The sequence below is a fragment of the Blastomyces dermatitidis genome (assembly GCF_000003525.1).
Source record: "Blastomyces dermatitidis ER-3 genomic scaffold supercont1.5, whole genome shotgun sequence".
Classification (NCBI taxonomy): Eukaryota; Fungi; Ascomycota; class Eurotiomycetes; order Onygenales; family Ajellomycetaceae; genus Blastomyces; species Blastomyces dermatitidis.
Genome location: NW_025544778.1, coordinates 4,476,442 through 4,500,163, shown reverse-complemented (window position 1 = coordinate 4,500,163; position 23,722 = coordinate 4,476,442). Strand labels below are relative to the sequence as shown.

General features: G+C 45.5%; 5 protein-coding genes across 5 annotated transcripts; 1 reads left to right on the top strand and 4 right to left on the bottom strand.

The window, feature by feature from the left end:
- Positions 1-1,046: 1,046 nt before the first annotated feature.
- On the bottom strand, positions 1,047-3,593 carry BDCG_05505 (C2H2 transcription factor). Its single transcript, XM_045421191.1, has 2 exons — positions 2,326-3,593; positions 1,047-2,240 (listed from the first exon to the last, which is right to left on the bottom strand). The coding sequence occupies exon 2, from the start codon at positions 2,088-2,090 to the stop codon at positions 1,074-1,076; it is 1,017 nt and encodes a 338-aa protein (XP_045277129.1). The 5' UTR covers positions 2,091-2,240; positions 2,326-3,593; the 3' UTR covers positions 1,047-1,073.
- Positions 2,628-3,401, top strand: BDCG_05504 (uncharacterized protein; the record flags this gene model as incomplete). Its single annotated transcript, XM_045421190.1, has 3 exons — positions 2,628-2,798; positions 2,858-2,899; positions 3,135-3,401. 3 exons carry the CDS (start codon positions 2,628-2,630, stop codon positions 3,399-3,401), a joined length of 480 nt encoding a protein of 159 aa, XP_045277128.1.
- Positions 3,594-5,155: 1,562 nt separating the features above from the next.
- Positions 5,156-6,559, bottom strand: BDCG_17133 (uncharacterized protein). The gene has a single exon (XM_045426286.1). It carries the CDS (start codon positions 6,111-6,113, stop codon positions 5,931-5,933), a length of 183 nt encoding a protein of 60 aa, XP_045277127.1. The 5' UTR covers positions 6,114-6,559; the 3' UTR covers positions 5,156-5,930.
- Positions 6,560-11,770: 5,211 nt separating this feature from the next.
- Positions 11,771-14,633, bottom strand: BDCG_05502 (uncharacterized protein; the record flags this gene model as incomplete). The annotated part of the gene is made up of 7 exons (XM_045421189.1): positions 11,771-11,969; positions 12,686-12,842; positions 12,965-13,066; positions 13,162-13,438; positions 13,484-13,835; positions 14,156-14,271; positions 14,592-14,633. The coding sequence occupies 7 exons, from the start codon at positions 14,631-14,633 to the stop codon at positions 11,771-11,773; spliced, it is 1,245 nt and encodes a 414-aa protein (XP_045277126.1).
- A 650-nt stretch (positions 14,634-15,283) lies between these two features.
- Positions 15,284-20,442, bottom strand: BDCG_05501 (uncharacterized protein). Its single transcript, XM_045421188.1, has one exon. The coding sequence runs from the start codon at positions 19,426-19,428 to the stop codon at positions 17,257-17,259; it is 2,172 nt and encodes a 723-aa protein (XP_045277125.1). The 5' UTR covers positions 19,429-20,442; the 3' UTR covers positions 15,284-17,256.
- Positions 20,443-23,722: the final 3,280 nt, after the last annotated feature.

Sequence of the window (23,722 nt, the reverse complement as noted above, 5' to 3'; positions counted from 1 at the left end):
TCTATGCGAAAGAATCTCAGGCATTAATAACTAGATAGGTAATTCCAAAGATTGGGGAGAAAAGAAAATCCCCCCCCCCCCCCAAAAAAAAAAAAAAAATAAACCGTAAGAGATAATAAAAGTACTAACTATATATAAACTCTAGATCAAAATTCCGAATTGGAAATAAAAATGAGACGCATGCAGTACAACAACAACAACGCAAACGTGTCTCCAGGGCGCTGGCTCTTGGGGAAATTTTGAAGCAACTATGATGCGCGCAAGAGGTTGCATGTTAATGTAATGTACATGTATATGTATGTGTACATGTACGTAGTTGAATCCAGACCATAGTTTAAACTGAGTTGTAGAGTTCCAAGCATGACATTGAATTGGTTGAATTGCTCTCTATATTATTGTATCGGCGAAGCCTTGGCCCCCGCCGAGAATCTTTCGCACTTCGTGTTTCGACGTGTAAGTCTCATTATGTAAGTTTTTACTTTTCGTCTTCTCGTCTTCGTCTTCGTCTTTGACTTCGTTTCAATCCATGGATTTGATTCCGAGGAAGGATTAAGGCGCGGATAATCTACAAATCGACAAGGGGAGAATGTGTGTGTGTGGGTGGTAACTAGTGGAGAGGAGGGAAAAAAAAAAAAAAAAAAAAAAAAAAAAAAAAAAAAAAAAAAAAAAAAAAAAAAAAAAAAAAAAATAAAAAAATAAAAAAAAATTGATGATGAATTAGTTAGATGGTTTACAACGACGAGAACGCAAAAAAGAAAAAAAAAAATGAAAAGGAATGGAGATTCAAAGCAGAAAAGCACGCCAGCTAAGCCCAATTCGCCCTTCGCCCTTCGCCCTCGCCATCACCACACCAGCGGTGCTTTCCTATGCGGAGTATTTTGCTTCTATAGATGAGGATATCAAAAAAGGAATCAAGACATGCATGTCATCCATATCATTTATTTAAAGAAACAAATCAAACTCAAACTCAAAAATCAAATCAACAAAAGGGGAATTCGCTATAATGAACATCAAGCGCCTTTCGTCCGTCTCCTTCATACATACATACATACATACATACATACATACATACATCATCGCGGGTAACGGTCCAGCTTCGATTTCGTAGCAGCAACCGCAAGCGCATCTAACCCCCGGGTAATGCCGTCAGAACGCGACGCCCTCCGCATAGGTTCCCCCTGGCGCATGGACGACGTCACCGCCTCATTTAGCGAAGTATATGACCGTCCCCCATAGCTGCGACTCGTCGATCGACTCGAGGTTTCGTCCGACCTGTCATCTGCGGTTGGGGAAATGGGCGACGCAAGACTGAGATACTCGTCCCGGTCGTAATGGCGGCTCCTGCTGCTATTCCAGTCCGCTGGAGGAGTAGCAGTTGCGTCCTCGTCACCCCGATTCAGCGACACTTCGCTCGATATCGAGAGGCGGTGGGTGCGTCGATGTTGTTTCATGTTGTCTTTGCGAGTAAATGCCTTATTGCAAATTGGGCAGTGGACGCCCTTCTCGCCCGTGTGCTTCTTGCCGTGTCGTGCGGCGTGTCCGGAGGTAGTGAAGGTTGCGGTACAGGAATGGGAGGTGGCGTAGGGACAGGGGTACTTATTTTTCTTGTTGTTGACTTTCGCTGCTCGCAAGTCTCCTGATCCATTCATCGAGGTTTGGGGCGAGGGTGGGTCTCCATGGGGGATTTCGCTGTGTGTGATCCTCTCGATGGACAGTTTTTCAATAGGATGGGAGTATTGCGAGCCACGGCGGCTGGCGGGGCCATACGGACTAGCAACATGGCTTGGGGGAGCCTGGTGGCTGTAATATATGGAATGCTCTGGATTTTGACTAAACCCGTTGCTATGTTGATGGTGATGATGCGAGCTTGAATCTAGACGATAGATACCAGGAGATCCAGGGGGTAGAATGGACTCGTCTGGCCGGACATTGTGATGATATCCACCTTGCGAAGGCCATTGGCGAACTTGCTGGTGAGTATATGAGGCCGTTTGTGGGCAGTATTTTGAGGCTTTTGAGGGTCGAACCGCAAAAGAAGGGTTGTCGTCGTTATTTAGAATAGATATCATGCTGGAACGGCCAGGGTCCATATCTTGGTATTTCTTTTCTTTCTTTCTTTCTTTCTTTCTTTCTTTCTTTCTTTCTTTCTTTCTTTCTTTCTTTCTTTCTTTCTTTCTTTCGTGCCGCAGTCTCTTGGTTATATACAACCAATATATACTCTTCACTCAATGGAACGGTATCTAGATCGACATATTAGAAACCCAGACAAGAACAAAAAGTACGAGAAGAAAACCCCCCAGATAAAAACAAAAGTAATCCACGTACCAGCTATATAAAGTCGGTATGTGTCTTTGCCCTGTGTAACTTGTCCCCGTGGGGGACGATGTACAGAACTTGTTGTTCGTCCGCCAGGTTGTATGGCACGAATTCTGGCTTGATAGTGAGGCCGCGGGAAGTATGTTCCCTCCGATAATTGACGAAATGTCCCGTGGGAAAGGGGTAACGTAACGTGTGGCGCAAACGGCTAAGTAATGAAAAAGCTATCCCGCGCCAAGGGACTTTGGATTCCCGATATATGGGAAATCTAGGAAAACGGGAGGAGGGAGGAGGGAGGAGGATAGTTGACAATGGCGTCGCTTTCCGAACGATACGATACACCACCAGAGCAGCCAGTTACGATAATTGAACAAGGGCCGAGACTATCAAAGGGATGGGGAAAGGGGCAGAGGGCGGTACAATGCTGGACACAAAAATTGAAAACCAGGCCTGATGGAGCTGCAACACAGGGTGGCAGAGGGGTTCGTGCACAGTGAGGTCAAACGTTCAATCATCAAGAAAATAGAATATAGATCAATAGGAGGCCATGCAGAGGCAAGTGACAGGACGGGAAAACGAGTCGGTTTGAGAAAAGGATGGTTATTGTATGCAGGCGCAAGGCAATGCTAAATAAATCCCACCAACCAGATTAAAAAAAAAAAAAAATGACAAGTTTTATTCCTTTTTTTTTTCCCTTTCCTTTCCTTTCCTTTTCTGTTCTTTTCTGACTTTTTGAAAAATAACCAATAAATAATAATAAAAAAAAAAAAAAAGAAGAAGAGCCGAGGGAAAGGCGGGGAGGCTAAGAACTCATATAGGAACCAGAAATTATCGGAGACGTGGAAGGGGGAAGGAGTACGGAGTTAGTAAGAGGGTACATTACAACATACGATAACTTACTCCGTACTCTGTTTTGGACGGGGGATGATGCTGCCAGGGATGATGCTGCCAGGGATGAAACAAGAAAGGTCGAAGATCCAAGAGGCGTCTTTCAAGCAAGAGTTACGACAACACGGCGGCGGCGGCCGTTGCCAGACTCCATAGCAGAGGAGCAACAGGGAACCGAGCGGATTAGCGTTTATTAGTGCTTGGAGCAAAAGCGCAATAAAGCGCAACTGGCAACCTAACCTAGAAAACAAAAGAACTCTCTCTGCAACGTTCTAGATAGAGACTTTTAGTTGGCCAGCTGGAAGCGCGCCAGGGGAAGAAGACCACCGGAGGGGGCTTGCAGGCTCCAAACCTTCTCACTAATTATTATTATTATTATTATTATTATTATTATTATTATTATTATTATTATTATTATTATTATTATTACTCCTCCTCCCCATCCATAATCCATATCATATCCCAGAGTCCGAGATGAATGCGAGGGAGGAAAAGCAATATAACGTTGGTGAGGCGCAAAAAAGAAAGGCTTCCAAAAGCTGTCCCCCGCATCGTCATCATTCATCGCCGTCGAACCGAGATCTCGATACTTGCCATGCCATACCCAATAATTAATCAACAGCGGCAAAAAATAGCATTAAGGTAGAGAGAGAGAGGATGATCGGATTCCTCCTAGTAGTAATTTTAAGAATTCAATTCCCATTTGCCCAACATCTTGTCTGTCTCAATATTGCGAAGGCATGAATACAGGCGCAATATTATGTGTAATTATTATTATTATTATTATATTATTATTATTATATTATTATTATTATTATTACTATTACCATCATCATTATTATTACTATTATAGCACACCGCAACGTTCACCCGCTCGATACAGGGAGCTTCAAGGAAAAATGGCCAGCTAACTAGTGAGCAGCCAGACACATGGCAATTTCATGGCTCCCATCCTCACAATGACCTCAGGCCAAGGCGCCTTTTTTTCTTTTCCCAAGGGTCCCGTTCAAACCCCTTCGAATACTTTCCGCCATCGGAATGATTGGCATCATGACTAGAATTTTGGGTCTGGGTTGCGCCTGGTCAGACAGCCACTGCTACGGACTGGACTGGAAGGGAATGGGAGAGAAAAAAAAGAAAAAAAAAAATTTGGGGAACAATTCCAGTCAAGTCACTGTTGACTTGACGCCGCGATGACGACGTTGGTTCTGCTTTAACTCAGCTACTCCCCCTTAGCTTAGCGGGATTTGGGAATATCCACTATGGGGGGGTTAACGGAAAAACTTCGTGAAAGGAAAAAACCTTGAAAGAAAAAAGGGTTTCGTGTTTGGCAATCTTAAAGCGGGTTTCGGGGGTGAGTGAGTGGGGGGGAGGAGGGGGGGGGATTAGAATTTAGGGGCGAGGGAGGTGACTTTTGGCTACTTCCTAGGCGCGCCTCCTGCCTTGGTCCCTGAAAGGGGAACGATGAGGTTACGAAAAGAAAAGGTTCGGGATGAGCAAATCATCAATGTTCATCTGTCTGCCAAGGGTCCGTTAATAATAATAAAGCTCAGGTCTAAGGTGGAGAGTCCGCAGTCCGCAGTCCGCAGTCCGCAGTCCGCAGTCCACAGTCCACAGTCCGGACATGTGGATGTTGGATGTGGATGTGGATGTGGATGTGGATGTGGATGTGGATGTGGATGTGGATGTGGATGTGGATGTGGATGTGCGTGTATGGAAAGTGCCCACGTTGCTGCTCTTCTTTGTGTGATTAAATATCGACTCGTATTATCATCATTATTATCATTATTATCATTTGTTATTCCCACTCCCACATACATGTTTTGCCCTTGCAGCAACAACGTAAGGAGTTTGAAATCCGGCACGCCGCCCGCCACGAGCTATACAGCTGACCGTACTTCCGCCTCTGAATTAATTTTCTTCTTTTTTCTTTTCGAAAGAAAAAAGAGAGTGTTGGTTTGGCCCACTCCCGCGTGCTTATTAGGTTCTTCTGCCCTTGGGACCCTCCAACTGGGCGATCCCGAGGACCCTCGACGGCACAACCTCGACCGTCGAACCCGTCGACGACAAGACAAGGGTCCATAACCCTCTCGGAAAAAGGTCGCTTTCTAAGCTCCGAGAATCTGGAGACTTTCTCTAGTCTTGGATCCCATTCCATTCCCATACATACCATACCATGCAGAATAATCATGGTTTTGGTTTTGGTTTTGTCCTGAAAAAAAAAAAAAAAAAAAATTCCGACCAATCGACCTTTATAACGTATGTTCCATTTTCCAATGAATAAAAGAAAAAATTTCGGCTCAGACCGGTACGTTTACGTATACGTTATTGTAGCAGGAAGCACATATATGGGTTTCGGGCCAGCGAAAATAGGAACTACATCGAATTATCGTCACCCGAGCCACCACGGTTAAAGCGACAGTAGTTTTCGTGTTCCAAAGTCAAAGAAGAGCCGGCGCCCTGTACTGTACTCCGTAATGTCTTTCATTCTTCCTTGGATACGCATTCGTACATATAAATAGATCCAAGGAGTCAATGTGTGGTTACACAGTTTTCTCTCTCTCCTCACTCTGCATTTGAAGGATCGGGCCTGACATGCGCAGCAAAACCCTCGAATCTGCGATAGATAGTATAGTGACTAGGATCACAATGCAGGACAAAAGAGTTCCCCCGTATTGTATCTCTGTTGGTGCCACTAACCATGCCTTTTTCTCCTGCATCATTCATCATTCATCATTCATCATCATCACCATCATCATCTTCATCATCTTCTTCATCTCTCGTCGCGGTGTGGACTCACAGGCTGCAGGTGCCATAAGGGTATCCGAGCCCCATCCAGAGTTGCTGGCTGGATCGCGTGATATCCTATCCCTCTGTGATTCGGGATTGCACCCAATAATGTATTCCATTATCCCTTTGTGTGTGCTGCACGCACATGAATAGCTGACTTCAATTGATTGACGCGGTAGCTCACTGTTTAACTGTGTTGTTCTGCTGCCACGTTTTTTTCTTCTTCTTCTTCTTCTTCTTCTTCGGAGGAGGAGGAGGAGGAGGAGGACATGATCAGTGGTTTGCAGAACGCATGAGCCTCAGATACCAAGGCCTGGTGGGAATATCCGACTTGTGTGATTCGACACCAAGCTCGAGTCTCCCCGCTGATGTATTTGCCTTCCTTTCCAAGGTTCTTTATTTGTTTATTATTTTCCCTTTATCATTTCCTTGTTTTCAAGATTCTGTAGTTTGGGTGGTAGGGTAGGGTAGGGTCCGAAAAACACGCGCTCATTTCATTCATCCATACCCCGAGGAAGCTTAGGCAATAATATTAATCAATTATTATGAAGTAAGTTAGTTACCCAACAGGTGCGGACCAATAATGAGGTGAGTGAGATGATTGCCTCAAGCAAAAATTCGTTTTCATGTTTTTCGTTGTTTGGTGCGCCACGCCCAGCCACCCCACCCTGGGCGCTCGGAGGAGGGCAAAGAAGATCTGATGTATGGTATGGTATGCATGTAGTTACCCTTTATTATTTAATACTATTACTTTCATCAATAATAACACTCATAGAAATCAGAAATCAGAAATCAGAAATCAACAATACAAATTTTCATGGCTTGGCTGGCTGTTGTTGAGTCGAGAAATGCCGATCTCATCCATTCATCATTCGTAATACATCCCAAGGTCATTTCTATCACTCACTCCGCATACCAAGCTTAAAGCCCACGAGTCCCAAAGCTGTAGTTGTTATCTATTATTCACGAATTCAACTGGTGGCCAACCGAGAAAAAGAAAAAAGAACTCGAATGTCTCGGTTCCTGAGGCTATATTTGTTCAAAATTCCATTACATTATTACTTTGATGTTTCATTCATACACCACACCACACCGGTTATCACAATAATAATAATAATGACCATTAATCGAGCTTCAAAATCCACCCGTTGAAAAACTACTCGGATCTTCCAGGGTCCCGCTAGACTAGACTCCACAAACGAAGGGCTGGCTATGCGCGGGCCCCTTCATACAACCGATCGCGCGGGAAGATAGAACCACCACAAGTCGTTTGGCCGAATGTAACACAAAGGTACCAAGTGATTCTGCAACTCCGCATTATTATTATGTTCCTCTCCATGTTTCTTGACATTTGACACTTGACACGTTACACGTGGGAGCTAAAAAGAAAAACACTCCACAACACGAACGAGAAGAAAAAGAAAAAAGAAAAAAGAAAAAAGAAAAAAAAGAAAAAAAGAAAAAAAAAGAAAAAAAAACAGACAAGGCCAAAGCAAATTCCCAAATCGGCTAATCCACTGTCTTGGTAGCCCGCTCTCTGCTGTAGTTAGCGCGCTGATAGTAGCCCCAAATGCTCGGTTAAGAGCAAGGGTCCTCGACATGGGGCTGGTGTAGCAAACAAAATGGAAATAAAAAAAGCAAAAATGAAAAACGGACGGATATAATCCTTGTACGGAGTAAAGAGCTGTGTGGTTCATGAACGTGGTTGGTAAAATACGATGGTGAAGTCGCTTTTTTTGATGATATAACCCTGAAGATGTAGGAGCAACAACGCAACGTTTCTTTTCTCCACACCGATCACAAACACCCAGTAATTCTTATTATTCCTGTCAATATGAAAACTAGCGCGGCCTGCACGAGATTATGAGCAACACACACCGAACTTTCCCATGAGATGTGCCTCTGGCTTCCGTTGAGCTCCACTCTCCAGCGCTTGGAAGCGCTAATCACGGAGGCTGATATCTATCCCCAGCCACGAGTTCCTGTCACTGACCGACCTGTACTCTGTACTACTCCGTAGTTCCTGTTGTGTACAGCAGGAGACCCCACGCCAACATTCGCCAGCAAGGACGCCATGCCATCACGATCAAAAACCCGTCACAGATTGCGATCCATGACCCTGAAGAACCTCCATCATTTCTCTATCCTCGTATGTACAGAATAGTTACTAACATTCACAACGCATCCCAGCGTCATTTTCGGGGTAATATGGATTCCCATAACACCGCCGTCTTCTTAATATTTATGCCACCAGAGATTTGAAAGGCACAAGGGCGTCATAAATAGCTAGCTCAAATTAAGAGCATCAACATGGCCAGAATCCCATCGCGGCCCTGAATCCGTCCCCAACTAAATTCCCAATTAAAAGCCCCGCGGGCAAAGGAGACAATCCCCACTGTGGTGCATAGGCACATTTGCTTCAGGGGTGATTGCCAGTTCCAAGAAGCAACTCCGCCAAGGAACTCCAGTTCTCCCCATATCATATGTTGCGCGGCGATGGCTCTGCCTCTCCAATTCTCTCCCCTCACAGTGTCACCGTTTCCTTCGCTTCAAGGCCTAGCTTGTGTACAAAGGAGGAGTGAAACAAGCTAAAAGGGCATCAGGCTGCAGCCAGAATCCACGACAGCTGTACCTCTGAAACGCTGAGACCACCTTGCATCTCTTGGTGTCCGGCGGGTTTTTAGCCCATCGGGATTTGATATGAGCCCCATGAAGGTCTCCCCGCCCCATCCATCCCGCACTTGATTTTCCGGGGCAAACCCCAGACAGCAACCCTTATTATTAAGGAAGAAGGAGATGAAGAAGAAAGAGCCCGGAAACCGGAGCAGGTCTCCGTTTTTTTTTTTTTTTTTTTTTTTTTTGATTGAGTGCTTGGCCACGCATAATCGCCTCATAGGGCCTCATTGATGAAAAACGTGCCGCCGTTCTATAGCTGGGCTGATTGTCTACATCCACCAATTAAGATCATGGATACTCTATTCTTTTCTCTTCTTATTGATTCTTCAAGTGTTCGCGTCGATATGATCCTTCACACGCACGGAGCGGTTTCAAGCTAACACCCTAGAGACAGCCTTTGCAACGAGATACATCAAAGTCCATCCTCCTCCGTAGATGCTGGATCCTCTTTGAGTCCTCAAGCAAAATTGAAAAGCCTTGCGGTATATGACTCTTATTCCATTAATATTGCCAGGGATCTCAATGCAACCACATCAGAGCAATAACAGACATATTCCTTTTCTTTCACAAAACAAGGGGAAAAAAAAGAACAGGCTCCCAATTATTAGGTCGATATTCATTCATTGCGCACACACCAATTTCTTTATCTTATTAGCGACTGATCTAGGTCCACGACAACATATCCAGCCACATGGGGTTTCAGGATCTTGGAAGTACTGGGATTAATATGCACTCTCCGTTCATTCCTTTTCCGTAAACTTACTGAATAAACAGCGGTTTGTCTCGTATTTCCTCAAACGTGCTAGGGTGATTAATGTACACAAACATTCAACCACCAGCTGCCGATGTAGCTATGACTCCATCCGTCTCTCTCCTGACGTTCCATCTCTTTCACGCAAGTGTACCTATAAGGTTTGGAAAATTGGCGCGGCAGGGTGGGGCGGAAGCACGCCGCCTAAGGAGAAACGAAGGACGGAATTCGGCCAGATACGATCGGCCCCCAGCGAAATAATAATAACAACAACATCCTTGTTGTTCATTATTACGCCAGATCCACGGCAAATCTTCCAGAATCCTATGGCTTTGTCTTGCGCTCTCTGTCTCTTTTGACAAAGCGGAATTGTTTGTCAAATGCGAGGGACAGCCCGGAAACTCGGCTCTGGCTACCAAGGGATTTTTTTTTTTTTTTTTTTTTTCCTAGCATATCAACCCGCCTCACATTAAGACTGATTTTCCACGGCCAACCATTATTTGAGTCAATTGCCTCCAGAAATTGTCTCTCAGCCCTGTAGTAGATGCCTGGTAATCCTAATAATTTTTCTTCAACCTCCCTGAACCCGCAGCAAAGGAGACTGTTCCGAGACGGGAAGTAGGGTGCTACGCTACTGCCTTTGTTTTGGGCAGTACTCCGTAGTGTTTGTACGGTGTAAGGTCCACAGCTTGCCCCGCCTCAGCAGCTATACGCAGTAATAAGTCTCAGGGAAGGGCCCCACTCATCACTTGGTATTTTTGCTCTCGTTCGTCCCTCCACAACCCCCCCATCAAGTTCCCGGTAAGTGTGGAAGTTGGCGGGTGTCTGGCGCTTTCTTGAGCGTCGAGGCCAGATAATAATGAAGACTGCGCGATTGGCCTGATTGGACGGCGGTCCGTACGGCCGGAAACTAAGAAGAACAAGACGCCAATTTGGCAGTGATGATGATGCATCTATGTGACGCTATGTCTTCTGGCGCCTTCGAGCAATCGCTGACTATATTAGTTCTCCAAACTTTAACACAGCGAGCTACGAATGGCTAAGATCTGAGCTTGTGGGGAAACTCATTGTTGTAATAAATTATTGCTTGCCAACAAAACCTCATAAGTTGTCAATTGGTGGGAGACTCATCCGTGGTGAGCCAAAGATGGTCTGTTTTCTTTCTTTCTTTCCTTCTTTCTTTCCCCCCCATTTCTGTGTGGACAACTTGAATTTTTGCAACTGGAGATGATGTTCACTACTCCCAAGCTTGCCGATAATGTTATGAACATGGGAGCTTACGCATCTCGTGCCTCTTCCCTCAGACTAAATGTCTACTATCTTCCTTTCCACAGCTTTAGAATCCACTTTGCAGGGCCCAAAATTGATCCTGGACAAGTCTGAACGCAGCGGAGTGGATCTCTACGACTCCCTTGGGTGTTCCAACGCTTGCCATTCAAAAAAAAAAATATGCAGGCGTAAATGTACTCCATTATTGGCCCTCCAGTGCGTGAAGGTCCGTAGATCAACAAACATAGGCCGATACTTTCAATTGCCAGCGCGACTCTAAATTCCAGGGTCGAGCAAGGGTTGAAGTCATTTTGACCAATGATGCGCTTCGAATGACCACCCTATGATGTGCCAGTTACATGTGGGGCTCTTCAGGCGGAAGTCTAATTTAACTTTAACGCTAAATTTGTTAATGTTGAACCTTCTTCTAAGGTTCTGCACCTTCTAGAAGAAACCTGTTTAACCAATTTCTGTCGCAAGCTCCACCCAGCCTCAACCTGCAGGCTGCAGGCAAGTCCTCTTCACGCATCAAAATGAGTTCGTTGCTTGAGTTTGGGGTTTTCTGGACCGCTGGCGGCTACATCCCTTACTGATGAATAGCCTAATCTTGGTTGTGTTGCCATAGTGACAGCGCATTTTGCAACTCGAAATCACGTGGGGATCAGCATAACCCTTGAGATATCAACACAAAGCCAAGGTAGGGTAGTGTTTCAAACACTTGGCGGTTGCATCTCTAGGTTGGAGAGGCTGAAGGGGTGCAGAATGATGTTATGTTCATAATTTCAGTCCGGACATGGCAAAATTTCCAGAAGAACACTGGCAACTTACTAGCTTGTGCTTCCTGCCCGGGTCTGGTAAAATACCCAAATGAATATGAAGAACCGGGGGGGGGGTGTCTTGATAAGCTAGCAACTTGAGGAAGTCAATAAAGTTACACCTTTTCTATGCATTCCCACTGCTAACACTCTCCATGCATAGCCGAAAAGAGAGAACTCGTGGCGCAGCTTTGGGAAATTAGCTTGATGGAAGAATGGCACATACATTCAATTCTGGCCCAGGCATTCCTTATTCGAACTATTATTATTGTCTTTGGCGTTCAGGAGCTGATATGTATGACCGCCGTTTCATTAGCAGACTAGCGTCATCGGCGGATACGACAGGGATGGGTTTTCGACCCTCGCGGCTTGCTAGGTCTGGTCTGCCAGAACTTTGCTGCTGTTGCCTTGTATTGGTTCTTCTTGACGACGGATCCCCTACAAGGGCCCAAAGATGATTCGAACTACATACAATGTTGCCTTTTTTCTGCCCTAACTCATATCCTAATATGCCGGGCCTTCTCTCGACAGAACTAGGGAGGTGATACCCAAGGAGTCGATGAAGGACTCGCGCAGACTTTGTTGAGTGAGGAATTCTGACAACTCTCCTTTGTTCTATGGAGTAATGGAGTAGTACTATCAGAGTCTCCTCTTGGTTTTACCTGAAATGTACTTCTGTGGCGCAAGCGTAATTTCTCTTACGTCACTGGGAGCACCCTTGGCTTCCAATCACGAGTAATCTGACACGCTTGCGAGTTTATCAGATGATGTCTTCGTAAAGCAGGATAAGGTTCAAGCCGGGAAACATTCCAAGGACACTAGCTGCATCGCCTAGTCAAGCCACTTGTAAGCTACAAAGAAGCGACAAGGGTATCATCTGTATCGACAGAGGGACGATCGCCAAGGAAGCAACAACCCATTTTTTCATATGCAGCCAGAAGTGAAACGGCGTGAGACAGCTTTAACATTACAAAGGCTCGAAGCTCGGAGCCCTGCTCCTTTCAGCTCTCCTCCAAAACCCATCTCACCGCACTTTGCGTCCTGGCTAACTGTCGGGCTCGTCGATAGAGCCGTTGTGTCTTGATCTATCTGCTGTGGTTTTATTTTCAGTTCATTTGCTTATCATTTCTCTAGACCAGAAATGCTTCCAGACCCTGCACTAGCGCAGCTAAATTCTTACAGCTTGACAATCCACTCTGACCCGTGAGAAAGGAACAGCGCGTGGCCATTCAGCGGATCGGTTTGTGGTACCTCAAACATGACGGTTAACGTTACCAGCTTGCCTCCAACCATGTGTAGGAACGAATCGGCATAACAACGGCCGCAGGTTCTCACCTCTAGCCAAACTCTTAGATGTCTAGTCGGCTACATTTCGCCTCGCATTCATGAATGCACTAATAAGAAACTGGCACAATATACTGCCTCACTTAGAAGTATATGTACTCCGTACAGCACATACCCATGGCGATTTGCGAAGATGGCTGAAAAGTTGGCTGCGACGATTCGTTCGGAAGAAAGTTCAAGTCGCTTGCGGCCACACCAAACTTGCATGGAGAAACTACTATGCAGTGGATTTCATTTCTAACTGGCGTAAGGAATGGGGATAACCCGTTTCTGCATTTTCTCACCGAATGGCCGGTTATCAAAGATCTGCACAAGTATGCCGTTCGGCGGCGGGATATGGGGAAGGGTTTGTAGCAAGATACCACGTCGCCTGTAGCCTGTAGGGCGAAGTTGAAGTTCGCTTAATGATCGGCGCGAAATCTAACCTGGAGAGATAGGTACTCGCATAGGCTTGCCATTGGACGGCTGCGGAGGATGGATGGGCGCGGCAGTTCTGCCGACAGGATATGTCGGTTGATCTGGCGAGCTGCTTTGCCAGCCACTCCTGCAGAGCTAAAACGAGACTTAGTTCACGAAGCGAGAGTGGAAGCTACCTAATAATAAATAGCAATTTTCTTGCTCTTTATCCCCCGACGTCGCCAACGATTGCGCCATCGCTCAAGAAATAGCGGCTGGAGGCGCAAAGAAAGAAACTCGGCACGATGCTCTGTGAACTCTGCTCGCCAGATACATGCCGGCGGCGACCCATCATACCATTCTTGTTTCGCGAATGTTTTAATATTAAAATGAATGGATGATATCTAGGTTGATCGCGTATGAAGGAACGTCCCCAAGTGCTGCGTGCTGGACCGTCTTTCGTTCCATTGATGAATCCCTGAACTAAATCACACATCCCCCCACCCGCCTTGCAACGGCTGTACTTAGATTGACTCGACGAATGAAGTTCCGGCCAAGAGAAAAAGTTCAGAGCTTCAAAGTACAGTGAACTGTTGAATTACAAAGCCAAGATCCTACCTACCCCCTCCCCCAGCCAGACCGACCAATCGTATGATTTCCACCGAGTTGGGAATTAAGAAAGTCTCTGAAACGCAGCGGCGCCCAATCCACGTTTTCCCATTCCCCTCCCTTCTCGATTTTGGTGATGGGATGGGGAGACGTTAGTGCTAGGGGAGTATGGCAGGGTCATCCATGCCCTACATGCACTAACTAACCCAGCACCGTTACATTTACTGCCGTCGCCTATCAGGCGCGCATGAAATCACTTCGAATTACCTCAACGCTAAATGATTATTATTGAATTGCTGACCATTGACGTTCGCGCTTTATTCCCTTTCCCAATTCCGTAATTCGTCTGCCATCTTGGATTGGTCCATAATCCATAATCTTGGTCTTATTATAGACAGGCTTTCCAACCTTTCTTCCCTGTTTGTAGTCCATAAGGCTCCCTTGTTGACCTACTACCCTACCCTACCTACCTACTGTCTACGTGGAGACGGCTCTGCTGTCATCATCAGAAGGCTTTTCCAATAAGATGGCCCCAGCCCAGACTGTTGACCCCTGTCTCTGGACCCTCAAAAAACGTTAACGCCTCCACCCCGATCCAGACGGCGGTCCTTGCCTTTCATAGTCCTCCCAGAAGGGTGTCTCCGAGCAGTATACGGAGTACTCCGTACAATATCAGAGATAATTAAGCCGGGAGGCCCAGCAAAACACGCTCTATTTTATGAAACCCTAACCCATACCGAGATAACCCGGAAAGTCCTATGGAAGTCAGATGCAGTCATCGTGGCAGCTGATACAACTGATCCTGTGCTTGGCCCCGCGATCAATTCTTAATACGGCTTCAGAATACAAATCAAGAATACCTCTGGATGTCTAGAGCGGGAGGCGGGGAAAAAAAAAGAAAAAAAAAGAAAAAGAAAAGGGCCAACACCTATTGCCTATGTGCACAGAGGTAAAGAATCCGGACTTGGCAGACTCGGAGACATTGATTCCTGTGACCTGCGGCACGTTTCGGGGACCCGAGTGGGAAAAGGAGACTTAAGTTTCGACTTGTAGATTCTTACGAATAGTGGATCTATCTTGACGAATGCATATGCATAACTACTTAACTACTTCCCTGGTGGCTGATATGCATTTACAGAAGGGAGAAGCGAAACATGCAACCCACCCACACCCACACAACCTTCATGATTCCACAACTTCCCCTTCCCAGGTCGTCTAATTTAGATGAAGGTAGAATGAGAGAGGCTGCGAAACGACGTTGATACTACAGTCTCCGTTTAGACGAGCAAGCAGGTGGTGCTGCTAAGCCCCAGCCAGAGCCATCGGTCGAAAAAGGACAGAGCTTGGGAAATTTTCACAGTGGATATATATATCAAGAATATGTATGACACATTAGCAGGCCTGTGGTGAAGAAGAATGAATGCTCAGAGGAAAACTAAAAAAAACTGCTAGGCCCATAGGATGTAATTCTGCAAATATTATGAGATCTCAAGATATCAGTTCATCAGCCAAACAGATGTGATGTGGAGTAAAATGAGGTGAAGTGGCTTCTAGAATACTTCATTGGCTACAAACAGTATAGTTAATTGATTGATATGATTTATCTCTCATGAAATTTGTAGACATATATATAATATATATGTGTATGTATGACAACTTCAGAAAGCTTCTTCATATGCACCACATACTCCTTCCTATCACTGAATGTTGCTTTCTTTATTGAAAGAAATTGCCAGTCATACTAAAAAAAAAAAAAAGGTATACATATCTTATTACATCCCTTCAAGACGACCAAAGAACATTGCTCTAGAGATAAATAAAAGAGCTCATACAATCCTGCTCAAGCATTTAAACCACCATCTACATCTGATTGTAATGTGTATATCTCAGAAGGCTTGCAGGAAGATAGAAAGAATTAAAAAAGAAACCATTCAACTCGGAGGGTAAACAACCATATAGAAGAGGGCAAGCTCCCATATCAGACAATAGATTCAATCATTGTACCGTACCGAAATGAATCCTTTCCTGTGTAAGGGAAAAAAAAAAGAAAAAAAAAAGAAAAAAAAAACCCTTGTTCAACCCCCCTTCTTCGTTCCTCCTCTCTTTCTCTCCCCTCCCGCAAAAGAAAATTCCCCTTCCCCTCCACACAACCACATAAAAGACTTAGTTCGATTAGCCAAAACAGGCCGCACACGGGGAGGGAGAGGGGGGAGAAAGAGGGGCTAGGTACATAGGTAGCTCCCGTGACGAGAACTATCTATCCCGCTAGGCTGAAGGTCAAAAATAAATATGGAGTTCCGCAAGGAAATTAACGGAGGGTAGTTTGATGAAGAAGTGAAAAAAAAAAGGGGGGGGGGGAAGGGAAAAAAACTTTGAGAACAAGAGGGACAAATAACAGAAAAAGGGATTTATGGAGAGGTGTATAATGAAAGGTGGTATAAGGAGGAAGGAGAAACTTTATTTTTGTTATTTTGAGGGGGTGCCCACTTTTTATCATCATTGTACATGTACATGAAAGAACAGCAACAGTCCTGCTTGATTCTTCTTGGCGGCGTTTCTTTTCTGTTTTATTTTTTTTTGTTCAAGTGTGGGGAAGCAAAAAAGAGAAGACGAAAAGATACTTTGTTGAATCGCGAGTAGGAGTAGTAGTAGTAATAGTGAAATGCCTGAGTGATAACTCTATATATTTGTAGAATACTGACTGATGCTGGCTGGCTGGCTGCTAGGGCCCTGACGGGTAGAAGTGTAAAAGTAGCACGAGAAAGGGGACCAAAAAAATAGTGATTTAAGATATAAAAAAAAAAGAAAGAAGGAAAGAAAAGAAGAAGGAAAAAAGGTAGGGGGGAAAGAAGAATAGTAGAAAAGGAAAAAAAGGAAAAAACGGGTCAAGTAAATGGATGGGTATTAATGATACAAAGAAGTGAAAACTAAATGAGCTGAGAAAAGAAGAAAATCAAGCTTCAAAAATGAATTTGTCTCTGCCGGGTGACGGGTGGTGGTTTAGGGTAAATGAAAAGTACAACACGATAAAATATACGAAAAAGGGGGGTAAATGATAGGAACGAAATGAGGGCATACAACGAATAAAGTCAGGGAGGTGCCAGTAGTAAGGGTACCAGATGGGTATGTCAGATCCATACACATGGTCGATGGGATGCTATCGGAGAAATGGGACGGTTAAATACATCAAATGTTGCATCAAGCATACGGATGGATGGGAGAATTATCGGTATCGGGATAGGTTTATGAGAGATCGGACCAACAGGTGTACCAGCCAGGTGTAAGGTTAGAACAGGACAAAAGGGAGAAGGTTTAGAGGTATTAAGGAAGGCGGAAATAGGAAAAGTGACATTCAAGGCAAGCGGGATGGATTTTGCGTGTTGGTACGAGTTTAAATTCTGATTAACGCGTGCCCTTCAGATTCAACCAGCTCATATCAGAGTTCGCGCTCTTATCTGGTTTAGAGAGGTCCTGGGTGCTCGACGACTCCGGTGCGTTCGAAGGCCATAGGGTGACCGGGCGTTCTGATTTTGCTTGATTGATAAAGGGCAACTGAAACAAGCTGCCAGAATAATTGCTACTTGCGACACGCTCGCCCGGGAAATGATGTCCTCCTATGGCAGACCAGCCTGTGTTTTCGTGAATAGTTGCTGGCTCTGCAGATGAATATCTATCATCCTCATAGTCGTCAGACGCTATGCTAATGGAATCCGCGCTGGAAATTTTCGCCGTTAATCCCTGTTGCATGACAATGGAATCGCCTAGCCTTGGTGGATGTTCCGTGCTGGGGCTGCCAGAAAGGACCCGGCCGATAGGTTGGGCGTTGTTCAATTGGTTAATTTTTAGAGGTGCGACGTTAGTCGAAATCGTAGGCCAATCACTATTCCTGTAGTCTGACTTTGTCATCTGGGAAGAAGCCGCCGACGACCTGGCAGATGTGTCCCCAGCCAGCTTTCTCTCATTGTCGCCCTGGAAATATTTGCTCCATCCCTCATCGGTACGTCGATCGCCTCGAGTAGCATCTTCATCGCCCGGAAGGGATATCGTATTCTCGCCTGGAAGGTCAGTTGTTTGGATTTGACGAAGAGGGCTCTTGCCGCCCATCTCCTTTTCTACCGCTCCCAGAGCGGGGCTGGGGCGCATGGGAATACTAGATTTCGGCGGTCTATCATCAACTTGACCCGATACTATAGCCCAAGAATTTGTCGAGGGTACAGGCCCTCTTGCCATTGGCTCTATAGAGCGGGTTAGAGGTTCCATTCCTTGGTCCTGGAAGCTGAGTCGATCTTTATCCTCCTGGTAGCCATCTTTGCCCCTGTTCATGTACCGATTTCGTCGTTTTCTCCAGCCGATGAAGAGAAGGATAAGGATCAGCAGTGCGGCAACGCCCAAGATTGCTCCCAGGGTGGCGCCTACGATAGTCAACGTCCGCTTGTTGCTGGCGCCAGGCACCAATCCAGCGACACTGGTAGAAGAAGGCGTGGGCTCAATAGATGCACTTGAAGATGGGAAAGAAGTCGACGAAGACGTGGTGGGGATACTGGTGCTGGTGCTCGAGGTAATTTTTGCGTTGTCTCCGAGGAGCAATTGTTTTGTATCAACCCAACTATTTTTAGACTGGTCGAAAATCCTCACTGGGTAGTCATCATCCCGTCCGGAAATGACCACCAATCCATTCCCATCTTGAGCAAGCGAGAAATCATTGAGAGTCGTGCTCGGGGCGTTTTCATTATCGTATTTGGGGAAATCCGCCAAAGTCACATCGCGCCTTTGTCTCTTCGTTGGTCGGGAGGCACTGCCACCAATTTGCTCACCAGGGCGGGCGGGAACACCACCGGCACGCAACATCACATATCGCGATACTGAATTAGGCGATTTACTCACATCAAAGAGTTCGAGAACTCTACTACCGTCTGCACCGCTTAGCATCGCGCACTGAACTTTGGATTTTTCTGGCAAGGGCTGAACCAGGGGAACTCCGGTGTCCCGCCATCCTTCAGCTTTACTGAAAGTATATGTTTTTGTATTAGTAGGGCCACCTCCGACCATAAAAGCAGAGTCTTCACGCCACGGTAACAGGAATGGATCCACGGCAGAGTCAACTGGAGCCATAAAGGACTCAACTGCATGTGGAGGAGCGGCGGGGATCAAAAACGTTTGTGTGGACGGGTGGATGTTTCCACCCTGGCTGCCTGCAAAGACCAAGAGTGACGAGGAAGCAGTCAGGTAGATAGCGTCATGATGGATGCGGTTTTTGATGTCCTTGTTGTTATCTCGCAGCTCCAAGGTTCTCCATTTCTTTGCCTTCAACGAATAAAGCTGAATGCCACTGTAGTCAGGAGAATCAGACTTTCCTCCAACCACGTAAATACCTGGGTCATTCGGGTTACCGTCCACTCCTCCCAATGTGCAGGCTGCATTTGAAACCGGCACTCCCATGGGAAGCTTTGACCATTCTCCGTCGAGCTTCAATGGCAGCGATATAAAAGCATTGCGGGTATAGATATAAAGAACGTTGTCATGGACCACAGAACAATGACCCCTGAGTTCAACTGGGGGTTTAGGGAGAGACATCTTCGTGGAAGAGAGAGTGAGGGGCTATAAACGCCTCTCGACTGTGAAAAGGAGGATATGTAAAGTGAGCGTTCGTCCCCGGGGGGGGGGGGGGGGGATTATTCAACGGCTTTGGAGAGGTGAGGTAGCCTAAGAAAATATGACGCCGCAATACCTATCTCATGGTGCAATGTTCCGATTCACTAAAAAAGGGGGTCGTAAGTCGTTGATGGAAGTTTTGCGGGACGATGGATTCCCAAGCCGAGGCCACACAGAACCAGAGGAAGAAGAAAAAAAACGCCTTATCTCATGCACCAGATAACCGTGATTCCGATGAAAGAAATAACCACGATCCGATCCGAAGACGCAGTGAGATGAGGCTGAGTCGATACCTTCTAGGTCAACAGTGGTAGTCCTTCATTCCCAACCACAAAGAAACAATGATATATATGTATCAGTCGAGTGGAATCTAACCCAATGCGAGCGAAATTACTTTTTTTTTTTTTCTTTTTTTCTTTTTTTCAGATTTATTCGATTTCTTTAAACCAACCAACCAATAATACCACCAACGACGATCGATCCACGGTGTCAATGGTCCGTTTTTGTCGAAAATACGGGGGGTTGAATAGGAAATCTAACTCTCGACCAAAGGAGAGGATATGAATTGAGAATGCGCTAAAGGGAGGTAGAAGTGGGACAAGCGCGTTGAGTGTTGTTGTTGTTGTTGTCGCTGCTGGTAGAGGTGAGGTCAGGGGGGAGAAAGGGGGAGAGGGGGGAGGGAAGACAGTTGAAGAACAGGTATAGCAAGTATCCAGACTGGGTGTATCTCAAACCAGCGAGAGGAGAAGCACAGCAAGCACAACAATGGAGAGAGTGAATGGAAGCAAGCAAAAGCGCAAGGAGAGAGAGAGAGAGAGAGAGAGAGAGAGAGAGAGTGTGTGTGTGTGTATAAGGAATGGAAGAGCCGTAAAGAAGGGCAAACAAGGCGCCAGAAACAGAGGAGAGGAGAGGAGAGGAGAGGTGAGGTGATGTGAGGAGAGGAGAGGTGATGTGTGTGTGAGAGAGAGGGAGAGAGGGAGAGGGATGGTGAGGGATGGTGAGGGATGGGGTGAAGAAGAAAAGAAAAGGAGGAAGAAGAATGAATGAATGTTTACAGCGTTACGTACGTTACAGCATACAGCAAGCATAAGGCAGTTTATTAGTTGTACGAGCGTCTTGAAACAGCCGGGCTGGTATTTCTGCGGTATTTTAGAGGTAATTTTGGTTCTCCCAAACGGCCCAAGAGCCAAGAGAAGGCTGGCTGTATCTTTGGCCAGGGGCTTAACCTTGGTAAGTTGGTATTACGCTGCGTACGATGTGTACGGAGTAGTGTACGATGTAATTCTCGAGTTGGCTGACGGCGGCCCCACGCTGGGAACCGTCAATCTTACTCGGGACAACCCCCATCCATCCATATAATATCCATTATCCATTGCAGTTCAAGACATAAAATGCCCAGTTGAATATATCCCGGATATTCCATTATGTTCCCTTCATTAATACTCCTCCCAACAATTCATCAATAAATAATTCTAGACACCAAACACTGCTAGCACGAAATCGAATCCTTGTCTGAACTCAATCGCAGCGAGAGGGGAGCGCCAAGAAGTTACAGTACGATCCAAGCATAACGGACTCCGTTTAGCGCAGGGCGGTGCCCAGGTACAGTACCTGTGACAAGAGAATGTGGGGTACTTTTGCTGACGGCGGATGTATCTGATACATTGCCCCGCAGGGCTTGGCGGAGACAAGGACCACCGCAATACAGGTTCATTACCAGGCACCCCCGTACTGTTTTGTTAGCAGGTAACTTACGGAGTACCGTCACAGAAATTGGCGGCTGAACGCTGTCACCAGAGCATTGTGGCGTGGTATTTATTGAAACAAAACATTCTTTCTCCCTTCCCCTGGGTTATTTATTCTTGTTCTATCTACGCAGTATCACGACAACTTTTATTATTATCATCATCATTATTATTACACTCCGCACGCATGGTCAAGCAAAACTCGAGTTCTGCTACTCTGTATATATGAATGTATATCCGGATGTGATTTATGTGCATGCGCAAAAATACCCTCAAGAGCTCGCATTGGCATCCCCAAACTATGGAAGCAAAGGTCAAGAATTCCAGGGGTACGATTGCTTTGCGTAGGGAACGCCTTGCATACGCAGTAGATATGCCCACCAAATCTTGAAGACCTGCGATTGATCATCCCCTCCCACAAAAGAGAAAAATTAGAGACACCGAAATCCAGGACGCAAAAAAAAAAAAAAAAAAAAAAAAAAAAAAAAAAAAAAAAAAAAAAAAAAGTCCCCGTCAATGTTAATGCATCGACCTGGTTCTGTATCCACCAGCTGCAAACGGGTTACACAATCACAAAATCACGCCTCGTCCTTCCCCCCTTCTTCTCTGCTCCCTCCCTGCCCGCCGCTGAGAAGAAAAATCATAGCTTGAAAAAAAAAAAAAAAAAAAAAAAAAAAAAGTAAAGGAATAAAGAAATAATAAAGGGATAAGATAATTTCACTCGGCGGAAATGCAATGCTGTTTGTTGCAACTGGATCGCTCGTACGCATTTGCCATTCCTGTTTGGCGCAACCATTGGCTCCATGGAAATAATGATGGGAGAGACCGCTCCTCCTCTATACTTTTCCTTCTCATCAGAGGGAGGATGTAAGTAACAATAATATAATAATAAAAGAGACATTAGCATGTTTTGTGTGAGCGCCTAACCAAAGAAACCTGTTGGATGAATGACGACATCAACATCGAAACGCAACCGCCGCTGTGTGGTTGGAGCACGGGTTGGCCCGAGTCATCTATCCAGAAACTTTACTGCGTAATCAGGAAGGAAAATAATGCAAGTCAGGAAAAAAATAATAAGAAGAAGAAGGATAATAATAATAAAGCCCAGATCAAAACGTACAAAAGATTCTTTGATAGTCCTTTCTTGCTTTTGATTCTTTATGCTTGATGATCAGTTGACTCTCTTATCAGCTGGGTTTATTCAGATCATTTCTTGTTAACTGCTTAAATACAGGAGAAGACAACCAAATTGTGAATGGAAAGCCGCAAACCATGGCAGCCCTAGCAAACACAAGCGTAAAGAGAAACGGGTAAGACATGCATTATTATTGGCAATATTGGTGTTTTCTTATTTCTTCTCACACATTCCATCAGGTAGTTAACTCACAATTTCGATAAAGTTGCCATGTAGTTATATCCGTAAACAAATTTCGGAAAAACAAAGAGAGATAGAAGGCAGGCAAGCATATTCCCTCCCCATGAGTATGTATGTATTACATGCCTGCCATCAAAGGAGCCCATCCGTATGTATGTACGGAGTAAGTAGGCCTGAGGAATGGACGCCCTTACAAGCAAGGGAGCAAAGAGAGGAAGCAAGAGAGATGAAAACAAGGGCAAGAAATCGGATATCCAAGAAAGAGAAGAGAATAATAAAAAAAACCCCTCTGCTTCCTTGCTCTCGCTCCCTCTCATTCGTCACTGCTGGACAGAACAAACAAAGGGAACCTCTGATCCGGCTGATCATCTTCGCAAGTCCCAACCAGGAGGAGGCAAAAGGAAAACGCACACCCCCCTAACTAACTCTCTGAGCTGAGCCCGGAAAATCGAATACCTGCCAGGGCCGCCCAAGCAGTAGTGACCGCTTGACGGGCGACAGGGAAAAACTTTGGTAAAAGAAAAAAAGTGCCCAGTTCAGCCAAACCAACAACATAGATAATTCGCTTGTGTGTTGTGTGGTCGTTAAAGAATCTCAACAATAATAATAATAATGCAATCCTGCAATCCCATCCCGCATTTATTATTCGCGCAGTGAGGCAGACCATTGCCACCGCCATTTATCACCAAAGAGCCAACCAACCAATGCTTAAACTCTGCTTCTCCTTCTCCCTTCCCGTTGCACAGCTCCTTGATTATTATTATTATTGAGAGCTGAAAGAAAGGACGTTGAAGCGTTCAGAAAACTCCAGGTTTAATTGTTTTTGCGTGTTTCTTTTGCCCCCCCCCCCGGGCTAACTCCGAGAGTAAATAATTGGGGCAAAACCAGCCTGCCTGCTTGTTCACCTTTCAGCGACTGATTTTTGATAAAGGAAGCTGAAAAAAGACTCGAAGGCCGGACACACATACCCGTATTTATGCGAACGTAACCTTTTCACCCATCATTGGTACAGTAGTAGTACATATATATTATATATGTACAGTACAGTGCATTCAAAATACCTCGCGACTTCGCGTGGAGGACTGTACGTACATGG